The sequence below is a fragment of the Malurus melanocephalus genome, unplaced genomic scaffold (assembly GCF_030028575.1).
Source record: "Malurus melanocephalus ecotype Western Australia unplaced genomic scaffold, MMel_1.1 scaffold_202, whole genome shotgun sequence".
NCBI lineage: Eukaryota > Metazoa > Chordata > Aves > Passeriformes > Maluridae > Malurus > Malurus melanocephalus.
In genome coordinates, this window is record NW_026623434.1 from 875,613 (window position 1) to 889,338 (window position 13,726).

Genomic DNA, 13,726 nt, shown 5'->3' on the forward strand with positions numbered 1-13,726 from the left:
CTTTTGGTGGATAGAAACCTGTTTGCCAGGGCTTGCAACTAGAATATGTGRTTACCAGTGGAATTTGCTCTCCATCTCTCATTTTTAGTAGCTAGGGAGTGTTATAACCAATACAACTCCTTTATTCAAAGTAGTAACAATGCTGTAGCATGGTTTATAGAAAGAAAGATCCCTACTCTTTTGAGGAAAGAAATAACAGCATAAACCAATGCCTTTAAACACTTCTCTATTGACTCCTGGGTGCMGGAAATGCCATTCCCCTTCCACATGCTTAATAAAATTGAAAAATGTTATCTCTGAACACATACACAGGCATTTACAACGTATATGCATATAGTTTCTGTTTTTAATAGCAAAGTTGTCTAAACTCACTTTAGTAATCTAGACATTAGATAAATCCGCTTTGAAGTGAAGTCAGGGGGTAGGAAAACATCTTCTAGCTGGGATTATGGAATAAAATGTTCTGTATTGCTAAAGCTGCTTATCCTAAACTTATCAATTAACAGTCAGAGTGACAGGTCTGACTGAGTGATGGTATTTTTTCAAGTTTCTAGAAAACAAGTACCCTAGCTTTAAGAAGTAGGTTTTAAGATTGCAACTCATCTCTTGAATTGTTGGTTGGTTTGGATTAAGGTCTTTTACTTGATGAAAAATACTTGTTATAAAACTATTTTAAAAGCTTCTTATGCATGTAAWATACTTTTGTCATTTTATAATGTAATGCTGGTACTTAAACACATGCGCTTAGACACACAAACATACACACAAAACCCCCCAAACTCAGACACTAAAAATTTTACATATACAAGCAATGATACCTGAGTCCTTTATGTTAGGCTTATTGTCATTAAATACTGAATATAAATGGCTAATATTAYTGAAACAGCAGCAGCACATTAGAAAGCAATACGAAGCCATGACTAATCCAGAATCTGAAATGCATCATTTCTAACCACTGCACCTCATGGGAATCTGAATTTCATCTATCAGGCTTGAGCAATTTCAGCTCCTAAAGAAGACAGAAGACTGAGAAATACCCACTGTGTTACATATTTGAGAATATCTAATGAGAGATTTAAAAAAATGGCCGATGCTTCATTCTGTACTGTCTCAGCAGATTGGGATGTGATGATGATGTTGAATTAAACTGCTGTCTTAATAGACTTGAAAATTAAATTATCATAAGTAATGGATTATGTGTAATCGAAATAGTTTATGACCTCTAAAAAACAGGAAGACTAATATCATATGTAAAATTGGAATCAGACATAGAATCATAGAATATTTCAAGTTGGGAGGGCCTGAAAGGATTATTGATTTCAACTCCCTGCTTCTTGCAGGACTGCCCAAAAATAAACCATGTGGCTAGGAGCATTGTCCAGATGCTCCTTGAACTCTGGCAGGCTTGGTGCAATGATCACTTCCCTGGGAAGCCTTCCCTGGGGTTCCAGTGACCAACCAAAACTGAAGGTGTTTTCTTAACAACTGTCAGGATGAGCTCTTGTCTTTTTCCATCCTTTAAATTATTTTTATCAGCAGAATGAATTTTCTTTGATAATTTCTGGGGCATATGTTCTAGGGGGTCAAACCACAATTCCGGAACATTTTGCACTTCCTCACAGACAAATCTTCACAGAGCAAATGTAAGGTGTGAGCCCCACTGAATCTTCTCTGCAGTTGTTCTTAAGGCAATTTGACATTGATCACACTATGATTTATTTTCACACTGATAAAAATGAGATGAAGAATGAAAAATAAAGCTCAGTGCTTACAGAGACTTGGATCTGTACAGCAAGGACAAGGAGTGAGAAATGGTTTTTCAGATGTCTCCTCTTAACTTTCCTATGCCATATGTGAATTTGTCCTCAAGAACAGCAGGACTTACTTATATTTTTGTTTAAAATTGCCCTTTAAATTTAAAATGTTGAGTCTGTCAATTCCTTGCCCATGTGAGCTTTGCACACAGTTCCTTTGTAAATTAATGTAATGCTATAGAATAGCCAAAGTCCAAAACAATAGTGCACAAGCTGAACATAAACAAGTTATATAACACTGCAATCATTCATTTATTAAAGTAAGTGGAAATTTCAAGGCATACGTAATCTTTTTGGACAACTGACAGGCAGGTGTGATCAAGAGAGCAGAGAATACAGTGATTGTAAGCAGATAGAGAGACAGGTTTGTCTGGGTGATTCGAAAGTAAAGTGAGATGGAATTGGAAGAAATGGGAGAGAGCATTGGCTGTCCCGGGACAAGGAGATCTAACAGTACAGAGACTGCTGAGGGGCTTAGAGGAACAAGCTGCAGCAGTAATAAGTGTCTAGGGAGATTAAGGAGACAGGATCCATTGACAAAGAGTAGTGCAAAGCATCTGTGCCAGAGGGAAGGGATAAAAAGATGTGTAGGGTGGCCTTAAAGAACTGCCAGACCCTTTCCAACTCTCAATAATCCCCCAGCATATTTGATATAGAAGGGAGGAAGATAGTATCGAGCCCCAGACACCTCCCAGCTCAGGCCACCGTTGCATCTCTCCTGTTTGTGATCCACCTCTCAGCACACCTCTGCCTGGGGTCAGGGAGGGGTAGCTGGCCCCCGCCCCAACTCTGTCACAGGATGCATGATTTTACTGCAGCAGGCTTTTCAGCTCCACTTGCTTTCAAAACATCCTCACCCTACAGACCAGAAAGTTGCCCATCTTCATCCTTCCCACTGCRTGACATGATCTGGGCTGGCAGTGAGCTGGACCATTTTTTAGCAAAGTTAAACCAAAGTGAGTCTACCTCTAGGCTTTCTCACAGTTCCTATCTTCTGTCACCTGCATGTCTTCCTTTGCATCATGTTTTGGCCTGATTTTCCCTCCAGCTTGTTCTGCACATCTCTTTACCCTTCACTGCATTTCTCTCTCACATGCTGTAGTCTTAGAGACAGGCAGCTGGAAACACCCCAGCCACTCTTTAAAAATAACAAAGATAGATGCTCCTCCCATGCTGAAGTTGGAGAGCTCTGTGGTCAGAAYCTGCCCCAAGGAGCAAGTACAAAAGCAGTGTGGGTCCTAAAGATAACATGTAACAATACAGTCTAAGAAGTCAATCCTTGAAACAGGGACACATCAGGAAAAGTATCTTCATATCAGTAGGACGCACACGCAGACTGCATAGCCAGATCACTTCAAGCTGTAGGGAAAACTTACAACAGGTAAGAATTGCCCTCTTTCAGCAGCAGCAGGTGCCTCCACTGACTGTCTAAAACATCASTCACAGCCCCAAATTCACATGCATGTCTACGGGGAACAGTACTTGCAACTTTGGCCATTTCTGTCCAACTCTTAAGATCCTGACATACAAACTCCATCTCCCAGCTTCCTTGACTTGGTCACCCATCCATGATCGCTGTGAGGACACCCTGTTTGTGGCATGGAGTCACSTGCTTATCTAGGCCAAAACCAGAGCTCCCATGTCCACACAGGATTTAATCCCACGGCTCCCTGAAGCTGACTGGCCAGCTGCAACAGCAGTGAGTGCAATCTTCAGGGAAGCACTCATGAACAGTGCAGATGAGACCAGTGAACTCCACTACTGAGCCTTCAATACCAACAGTAGCAGTGTTGTTGTAATCCCACTTGGGTAAAGGGATGGTCAGGATTACATGGACTGCTACATTCTCCCCACAAACCTTRCCTTGCGCAGTATTATTTTATGTGACACTCAAGTATTCTTGCAAGCAGATGCAACAAAAATACAGGTGCAGATCAACCCATGATGCCCAGTTTTGGAGGAGTGATTCTGCTGTATTATTTCCTTTATATTAGAATGGTGCTAGCAAAGTCCCTGATGAAAGATGTGTTTATTTTACAGTATTGCTAACGAAGAGATCAAAGACACATGAAGGATCTGGGTGTTATGGAAAACTCTTGCTTTGGACCATGATAATCTTCTTGTCTGTTTGCTGAACAAAATACTCTTAACTATGGGCTGGGCAGTGTTACACAGGGAATGCCACAGGTACTTGCAGACATTCCATACAAACGCTGAGATAATCACATAGTATCATATTGATACTAGATATTTTTTAACACAAATGAACTGTCAACAAATCCATTTCCATAGCGGGCATAATTAATCTCTTTTTTTCAATAGCATTATTTTCTTGACGTTGGAATATTGCCAGTACACCTTGCTTGTTTAAATGTCTGAAATTCCTCTGCTCCTCTCCTRCCTTGACTAACAGAATTAACACTGTGCCCTTATGGAGCAACAGTTTTTCCCTTACCYCATCTGAGGCATTAAGGAAGGTATTAGCCATGGTTGGATGTTCAATGGAAGCTTGGATACCCTGCTCTTATTTTGCTGTGATTTCCTGATGAAAATCAATCACTTTTTTTGCTCTCTGTAGGGTTTTGTTTCTATTTTTCTGTTTCGCAAATATGGTGGTTCTTATCCCCTGAGGGCTTATCATCCCTTGTGCACAGGATTTTGTCAAAKGGCTTTTGAAACTTCATGTATGTTAATCAATCAGTTAATCTACTTACGGACATTTTCCAATAAATCCAGGAATTGCATAAGAACTGATTTCCACTGCTGAAATAATGCTGGTTACATCTACAATTTCCATATGGCTTGTTCTTCTTTCAGCCAAGTCAAGTTGCCTAGTACAGTTTAAAGGCTGTAAATACCCCTACTCAATTCTGAATATATTTAGTGTTTTAAAGTATTTTATGATAGACATTTTTAATAAAAGCTTTTGTATTTTTGTCAGCAGCTCACCTGCTATATACTTCTGTTTCTGCACAAGTTTTGTGGGCAAACACATGTTCAGAGATTTTTTAAAAATTACTTTTGKTTTTGCAATTGTTTTTTGTCTGCATACCTTCTTCTGACCTTTTGATCTYYGAGTCTTGACTAAGCTGCAGGGGGRATGCTCAGAACATACCTGAAACAGAGAAGGTGTATGATGGAAGGGRTATGCAGAGACCAAACTACTTGTGYTCCAGGCTTTCCAKGCCAGATACATCCTGAAAGTGTGAAATACACTGAATACTTAGATGCACAAATACAACAATTGCTGGTAAGATGGTTGATTAAAAAAAGAAAAACAACCAAAACTCAGCAAGAGCAGTAAGCACACTATGCTTCTTGCATAATGGCTAAGTGGYTTGAGCATTTTGTGGTAAAGAGAAAGTTGTCTCTATTCCAAGATTCTATTGCACTTATTAATCCATATTTCATCCTGTTCTTCTCTAGTCTAAAATGCAYAGGTTCTTTAGTGAATATGGACTTGAACACTGTAGCCTCATTCCCATGAACTTAAATGCTAGGCTAAAAAAMCCCTCAGATTTCTTTTCTTTACTGTTTTCCTTGGTGTAACATCCTTACAGCCGCACTGGCAAAGGTAATTTTTTTTCCCAGKGAGACCATTTTCTTGAAAAGTAAAATATCTGAAAAAGGCTGAGAGAGATCAAAAGCCATCCCCCTTCATGGGCAAATGCTGTAGCATGGTTCTGTTACACAGAAGATTGGTCTTAGACAATCTAGTGTCCATCTTCCCCAGCATTACTATGGTAAAGTAAGTATGTTCCATCAGATGATTGCCCACAGCAGAGGAGCCTGCTCTCAGTCTCTAGGACTCTCKACTGTGTAGCTTGCAGACACCCCTCCCTTTGGCAAAGTTTCTTTCCCTTCTAAGTAACTGACCCTCCCCAAGCTGCTACGAAGGCTGCCTAAGAGCTTACTGCTCTATATAGTCCTGCAATGCTCAAGTGCCCAATATTAGGCAAGATGATATCTAGTTTARGGGTACCTAAAAATACTCTTCCTGCATAGAGGGAGAAAAAAAAGAACACATATGCAGCCTGTCAAAATTGTCTGCAGGTGCTCAAAATCCTGCATGAATTCCAGATGCAATCCCAAATGATTTTCCCAGCACTGCCTACTACTGTGAACAACTCCCCACTGAACCTCAAAGCTCCTTGGGCATTTAACTATATTCACCTACACATGTTAAGAAGATCCTGTTCTGGGAAGATAGGCACTTATCTCTTGCCTCAAGTCCCAGTACAATCCAGCTTAGGAAGACAGGCATTTAAATCCCTTTTAGAAGCCTGAAAAATTAGCAGCAATCAGAATTATGTCTGTTTTTTTCCGACACAGGCCATCAGCTTTGACATAGATGCATAAGTCTGAGAAAATGACTTGAGCTAAGCACAGGAGTGCAAATGTCCATTTTACTGTTGGAGAGGGACTGATGTGTCAACATCTTACAAGACTGCCCCAACAATTGCCGCATGTTTGGGCAAAAAGCATCAACCTCTCCTACTGTGTGTGGATACAAGTTGGCTCCAGTTCTCACCCCAAGAGAAAAATACCAAGGGGAGCAAACTCACATATGTGGAAAAGATGTGTCATACACAGGAGAGGAGACAGGAAAAACAAAGCATAGTTGTTTACATACTTGTAACTCTCCACCCTGTGCCAGAGAGCATCTGGACTGCTAGGTCAACTTTGGGTTTGCTTTTGTTTTCTCTGATGCAGCCCTGTGCCTCGTGTTCCAGGCTGCACAGGCTCTCAGCTGCAACACCTACCATCCACACTACCCAACGGTTGCTGATTATGCCATTCTGCTGGGAAGTTGGAGCTCAGGGCTTAATTAGAGTCTAAAAATATCATCCACTTCCTTTCTTACAAGTTTTTGCATCTTTATGCAAAATGTGGGTGGAAGCACTGTGATCTCATTAATGTCAGTCCTGCAGTAGGGACAGAGAGGCTGGATCATGTGTTGACGGAGTGTTGGGAGTGTTTCTGATGAGTTTCCAAGAGGGTATCAGTGCTCTAGCTGCAGGCTGGCTTTGCCCACTGGCATTGTGAGGTCACTTACAGTCAGTGGAAAGAAGGAGGCACTCTTATGTGCTTCAAAGAAAGCTGTCATTTTCTGCAGGTCTTCAGAAGTGCCTCTCTCTCCGTCCTTTGCCCATACAGCAAAGCTTAGGAATTAGCTTGCTCCTTTTGTCCCTTCCAGGGTTAAGACACCTAAAATATCATTGAGATAGTAACATCTCAGCGAGGTATCTAAAGTAGACAGATGAGATTCCAGCCTGTATACTTGAGACTTTGAAGTAAATGAATGCAAGAAAAATACCCAAATGTCAGTAAGAAGATGCAGGCTGTTGAAAACCAAAGAAAAGACTATTGTTTAAAATTAGGATGTATTATAGGACAATATTTGAAAAGAATCAAACACCTACAGCCTTTTGTAATTATTTTCATTTCTCCTCCATGCCCCCCTAAGCTTTTAGAAAAAAGTTTATTATATTGTTGAAACAAATCTTCCTTATCCTTTCTGTGAAGCTGTACTCTGAAAATCATTGTAACACCCTGAGAAAAAATGATGGGTCCACTAAGACTGTAATGTTAACTCATCAGTTTTCTCTTAGTCTAATGCTTTGGAGAGCATTGCCTGAAAAAAGACCGAGGAGTATTTATTGCAGTAGTCTGAATATGCATCAATTGATTTTAATATACTAGAAAACCTGAGAAAGTATAGTTTATTTATATACAGATTGTGTAAATACACTGTAGGCAAGTTTCACAGTTTAATGTTGAAAGGGCTTTCATTAATGCTGTAGTTCTAAGAAAAGGATGTAAAGCAACATAAAAGAGTCGAGATTTGATTTTTACTGAGATAAGTTGAAAGAATAATTCACCTTTACTAAATGTTTCTTCTTTCATGTTGTTTTATGTGTTGCTCTTTCTACTGCTCCATGCATGGTTGCAAAAAATATACATTAAGAATGAATCCTTCATTGATGTGACTTCACGATGTCTATTATTTGTTTGCCTAATTCCATGAGTTAATAAAAAAGTCATCAGAGATCCATAAAATTAAATGGTTGGTTTTGTCCTGGAGCAACTACACACTACGCTTTTATTTTATGTGTACTTCTGACAGAAGACATGAAGTCAGTTCTGCTGAGCAATGTCATCTGATAATGAAAAAGTATGGTTTTAATTGCATTTTTAATTGTTTTTTAGAAAGTATGGAGTGKTTTTTTTAAAAGGCTAGGAGATTACATTTCAAATATACTTCCAGAACTTTGTACAGCTTCCCTTCATTCTCAAAGCCAAAATGTTCTTTAAAGACTTGAAATTCAATATATGGACCAACATCTCCTATTGTGTAATGACTGATTTTTGGTTTGTGTCGATACTGAGACTCATCTGATGAAAACCCACCGATTCCGTGAATGGAAACCACGGCATTAGACACTGTATTTCCTGTTGCCGAAACCTACCAGAACTGCTATGTACGGCCAGCTTTTCAGTCCCGAGTACTCGGACTAATTACTCAAACTAAGGTCGAGGATCGAAAACTGACAAGACGAAACTTTCGAGATATATCACGCGATACAATGGGTATCACTGTAAAAAAACGCATTCAGACAGATACAAAAAAACGCATATCAGACAGATACAAAATTCCAGCTCTTGATGTAAGAAGGCTCTGTAGACTGAGCTGCATTTGGAGAAATCGGTACCTGCAACTGAGACGTCGAGAGAAGTGAGCCTGAGGGATGCCCAAGGTGTCAGGGGCCGTACCCAGAGCCAGCGACGCCGTGCGAGTCCGCATCAGTCCGCATTTGTGCGAGAGAGAAGGGAAATGGTGAGACAACCCGATGAGCGCTTTCAGCCACGGGTCCTGTCACGCCGCCACCGCCTCCCCCCTCACTGCTATGTGGCGCAGGCCGCCCCTCTCCGTCTCCCCCTGCCCAAGCTCCTCCGGGGTCCCGGCGGGGGCCCAGTCCCCTGCGCCGTCCTTTCCGCTGCCGCCGCCGCCGAGGCCGGTCCGCCCGCCGCCGCCCCTTCCCTTCCCTTCCCTTCCCCCGCCACCGCACATGCCCAGAAGGGCGGGAGCCGCGGCGAGCCCGGGCGCTGCTGTGACAGCGGCGGCGCTTTCCCTTCCGTGGGTGGGTGGGGGCCGCGCCGCGCCCCCCGGCCCGGCCTGGCCCGGCGGAAACACCGCGCCGGCCGCCTGCTCGCCCAGTGCCTTCTCCGCCGCGCCTCGAGCCCGCTGCCGCCGCGGGGCGGGAGGCGGCCATGTCGCTATTGTCTGCGCTGGTGCCCTTGCTCCGGGTGTACTGCATCGGCCTCCGCGTCATCCTGCACCAGCTGCGCCGCCGCTTCCAGCCGCGCTGCCCCCCGGCCTCAGGTGAGCACCGCAGCCGGCACCGCGGGGCGGGGCGGGGCGGCTCCGGGCTGGGGGCGGCAGCCCCCGCCGCCGAGAGGGGAAAGTTTGCCGCGCTTCCCCCCACTCGCTAAGGGCAGGCGGCGGTGCTGGGGCCCTGGGGCCGAGACGGCGCGGCCCAGGCGGGAGCGGCGGGACAGTGAAGGGAAGGACAGGGCATGGAAGGACAGGGCAAGGCARGGCAGGGCAGGTGCGACCTTGGCTGTAGCGCGGGGCGCTTGAGCCGGGCCGCATCCCTCGCACCGGGGCAGGGGCTGAGGCTCCGCGGCGGCCTCAGCACGGGCGCCGCCGAGCTCCTCCCCTGCTCCCCTTCGCCGGCCGAGCAGGATCCGCCGCGCCGCCCCAGGGCAGCGGCCCCGGGGGGATGCGACTGGCGGGGCGCCCTCCCCGCCCCCGCCGCGCCCCGCCCTCGCTGCCGGCGCCGGGCCCCGGCCCCAGGGCCGCGGCCGCCCCGGACTCGGGGCGGGGCGRGGGCYGGGCCCAGGACGGGCGCCTGGCTGCACGCTGGCCTGACTCTGGCCTCGGGAAGCGGCGTGGGGGCTCTGCACGCCGGGGGTCCCCGCTTCTCCTCTTCCTCGCTTTGGTTCTCTGACAGTGTCTCCTGAGACCTCGGCTCAGAGCCGCGCGGGCGCTCCCTCCCTCAGCCCAGGTAGGTGCTTGGAAGGCGGGTAGCGGCGGGCAGCCTCCCCCGGCCCGGGCTCTCCTGCCGCCCGCCGTGCCCCCACCCCGCCGGGGCGGCTGGGACCGCCGGCCTCGTCCTCCCTGTCCCGGCTGCACCAGGAGGGGAACGTACCTGTGCTCCAAAAGCTTAGTCTTTAATACTGGCTGTCACTCTGATAGCSTTAAAGCTGACAAGTGAAAGACACTTGTAGTTTTTTCTAAGGAACTTCAGGCTAGTCGTTGGTTCTGGAAGACAGATTTTTGCACTTTTCTGATTTAGATCAACAGCATCTTAAATGCTGACTTAGAGGAAACTTTTGAGTTAGTCAGAAAAACAGCTATCTGAATTTCCTTTTTCCTCTCATAACTCTTGAAGACTCTAAAATGCTCCTGAGTGTGTAAACGTAGAGCAAACTATGAGTTCGGACAAATGCGTAGGTTATCATCAGAGTTGAGCATACAGCTAGATTGAATTCCATCCTTTCACTTTCTCTGCTTATCAGCAAATGAGCCTTTGTGGCCCTGTCGATAGTGTTAACCAGAGGAACACTAAAAAAAAGTAATATTGAGAGTTTCAGTAAGGAATTCAGGCAGATGAGGATATTGATACAGAAAATATCTGAAGTACTGCGGAGGAGATGGAGCGTACACCCCACAATAGGAATGTATTTGTCCATCTTATCACACATGGCATCCTTCTTGGTTAGCATTCTGTCTACTTTTTATTCATTCCTTATTCTTCTGCTGGGATTCCCTTTCTCTCTCAAAAGGCAGCGATGAAACCTCAAACAAGCAAGAGGACCCTGGTGACAAAAAGGGCAGATGTGCATATGGTTTGAAGTCATCTGAGCATTTTTTTAGCATTAGTGTTTCTTGGCAGAGGAAATTTGGGTATTTTGTCTAGGGTGTGTAACACTTTCCAAATCTTTTTTTGAACCACAGAGATGCAGCATGACGAAAATGTGACCCAGCGTTTTGTTGCAGTCTGCTCTTTGCTGCTATTGAAAATAAAAAGTATTGAATTTGGAAATGCCAGAGGAAGGCAGTGAAGATCCAACCTGGGAAATGTCAGTTGCCTGAGTGGGCCCAAGGCAGATTTGACAGATGTGAAAAGTTTTCTTTGAGCCCTAACTTGGGATGTTTTTTTTCCCGAGGACAGTTGGTTTCTTCCTGCGCTAGTTGTTTGCACGCAGTTCCCTCTTGGCAGTTACCTGCTGCCTTGCTTTGACTCGCTGTGTCCAGCCATTGCTTAAAGAAGTGATTCACCTTAACAACTGGAACCTTTTTACCCAGATGAACCTCGTTTCCATAATAACATCAAAATAGTGATGTCAGTGCAACAAAAAGCAAAAGTGTTGTTAGAACAAGCTTGGATAAGTAAACTACAGTTCCTGTAAGAAAATCCTGAGTTCCTTTTTCAGACAGTAATCTAGAAAGGTGTGTATGTTCAAAATTTTCTGTATCTTTTTAAAGGGGTTTCTGTAACTCTGACAAATACAGGTATTTTGTTGTCAGGGTGCCTTCCTGGGTAGAGCTTGGAGYGGCAAAGTAGGTTTGGGAAGGACAGGACAGGGAGGCAGAGACAGCCATTCCTCTGATTCTGGCTTCCTTGGCTCCAGTTTCCATGTCAGAGTTCCCACTCTCTGTAGCAGCGGTGCAGATCTCACTTTGAAGATTTAAAACAGAGAGATGCCTGCTGGCTTGTTCTTTATCTCTGTAGATGAGTGAAGGGGTCTGGTCTCAGTGYAGCGCTTCTGTATTTTTCAAGAAAAGCTTGCTTTCTTATCCTTTTATGAAGAAGTGCTGAGGATTTTAACCTAAGTAAACTGAGCTAGTTTCACTTTAGTTTTCATTTTCTTTACCTTAAAAGTTGCATGCTCTAGGTGCATGTGCTTTCGTACGGCTTTTAAAAGTGACCATGTGTTCCACTGGAGTTTACCTGATTTTTATAGATGGGATTCAAGACAGTTTTTTGGGGAGAAAGTTTGAGATCTGAAATCTAGATTCAGTGTGAAAACATGGTAATTGTTTTGAGTTGCAAACCAAAAAGATAATAATATTCCATGTTTAAGAGAGTGTCTTCCGCCTCAACACAGTGCAGGGAAGTTGCCCTGAAATTCTGATCTTGGGACTCAGTGAAGGGAAATACAGAGCTGGGACTATAAACAGGGTGTGTAGTCAGCAATTGCTTCTCTAACTAAAATCTACACAGAGGAAAGTGCAGAAATAAAGGGGAACTTTAACTTACTTTGAAACATTTTTCCGAGTACTAAATTGCATTAACAGTGTAACTGCCTATATCTAGTGTTAGTRTTCAGTGGTTTAAACTATTAATAGTTTCATTAGAAATTACTGCTTGGACTTCTTCACAGTGCTTCATCTTAATTGGAGGGAAGAAAAAAGCCCTACATGACTAAAGTTCTTGATTAAAACAGTTTTCTAAAACACAAATCTAATCAGTGGATTGATAAAACATAAACTAATATTAATTGTGACACCAGGATGTTACCAGTGGACATGTGATCACTGAAAGTCATCCTACTGATAAGAAAAGTGGYTCATATAATTAGAAGCTTCTCAGGAAATTTATTTGGCATCATCATCCTTCATTTTTTCTTCTACTGTACATATCATTGAAATTTGGTTAGGGAAACCTAAATGTTGGATGTTTTGTAGTAGTTTTGAACTCTTTGTAGTTAAATTTGGAACCTGTAATGTCTCAGAAGAAGGTGGYAATATGGATGAAGTTCAGGAGACCTTAAAAGTCACTCCTGTTCTTCTTAAAAGTGATTGAAATTTCATATGTATTTTTTATTTCCCCAATTTCTAGTTAGTTACTCAGTATCCTCATTTGTACTAAGTTTCTTTACAGTTAATTGTGAAATGTTGATTTAGGATCATGCATCTCTTGATTCATATATTGAAGGCTCTTACTTTATATGAGTAAAGCATAGTGAGAGACTAAGCACTTCCTTCTCAAAGCTTCAGGTTGTAAATCATCCAAAGGTGGGTAGAGAAATGACCAGGTATGAAGGATTGATTGCAGGCAAAAGTGAAGTTACATCTAGCAGTTAAAACCTCTCCCCATGCATGCCCCTAAAAGAATTAATAATTAAAAGAATTATTAATTTAGTTTCAGAATGAGGAACCATGTGTTTTATGGTTGCCCCTGTGCTGATGGAGGTAGAGGTTGTGGGACGAGGATACCCRCAGGGTGCCATTGCTGTGCATGCACAGGGCAGCCGAGCTAAGGTTGCAGAGTGTCTGCACTTCCCAGGTTTCCTCACATCCCTGTGCTTGGTTTCACAATCCAAGTGACTCGTGCGGGTTTTGAACCAATTTTCTTCTCCACTGGGGAAACCAAGCCCTGCCTGCAAGGGTAGCAATGCTGTGCTCCACGACACAAGTAATCACTGACATTAATATTTTGGCCCAAGGCCTGCCCTGGAGAGCAAAGTCGTGGGTTTGTGTTAGGAGGATGAAGGGGGAGGCCTGAGAGGTGTGCGGAGACAGCACAGTGTGCCCCAAGGACAGCAGGGATGAGGTGCCAGGGCCAGAAAGTCTGGACTCTTCCTCCTCCTCCTGTGGCAGCGGAGTTCACTGCAAAGCCAGCTCTGCAGGCTCTTAAAAGTCTTGGCCCCGGTGCTGGTTGGTGGTGTYGGCCAGCTGCATGGAGGAAAAGGGAAGCAGCAGCTTCTCTGAACATGCTCTCCTGTGRGTGGGAATTCAGGGTTGCTGTTGTTTTTGCCAGGACTAGACTACGAACACTGTTTCACTGAAAGTGGAAAAGTTTACCTCCTTGGAGAAAAATGAGAGGTGTAGTTTTTGGTTT

At 44.1% G+C, this 13,726-nt stretch overlaps 2 protein-coding genes across 8 annotated transcripts in view; both read left to right on the forward strand.

The window, feature by feature from the left end:
* Positions 1 to 13,726, forward strand: part of DHRSX (dehydrogenase/reductase X-linked) — a 200,881-nt gene that overhangs the window by 32,371 nt on the left and 154,784 nt on the right. Inside the window, exons 1-2 of one of the 4 annotated variants that reach the window (XM_057373585.1) lie at positions 8,896 to 9,198; positions 9,830 to 9,883. The exons of 1 other annotated variant lie outside the window; for it this stretch is intronic. In XM_057373585.1, the coding sequence (XP_057229568.1) occupies positions 9,087 to 9,198; positions 9,830 to 9,883 (166 nt within the window). In that variant the 5' untranslated portion in view covers positions 8,896 to 9,086. Of the gene's footprint in view, positions 1 to 8,894; positions 9,199 to 9,829; positions 9,884 to 13,726 lie in introns of those variants that run through there. 2 more of the 4 variants (XM_057373581.1, XM_057373582.1) reach the window with 2 other exon arrangements.
* Positions 9,136 to 13,726, forward strand: part of ZBED1 (zinc finger BED-type containing 1) — a 37,085-nt gene continuing 32,494 nt past the window's right edge. For 2 of the 4 annotated variants that reach the window (XM_057373580.1, XM_057373579.1), the window contains exon 1: positions 9,950 to 11,331. The gene's annotated coding sequence lies outside the window, so the exon portion shown is untranslated. Of the gene's footprint in view, positions 9,199 to 9,819; positions 9,884 to 9,949; positions 11,332 to 13,726 lie in introns of those variants that run through there. The other 2 variants (XM_057373577.1, XM_057373578.1) reach the window with 2 other exon arrangements.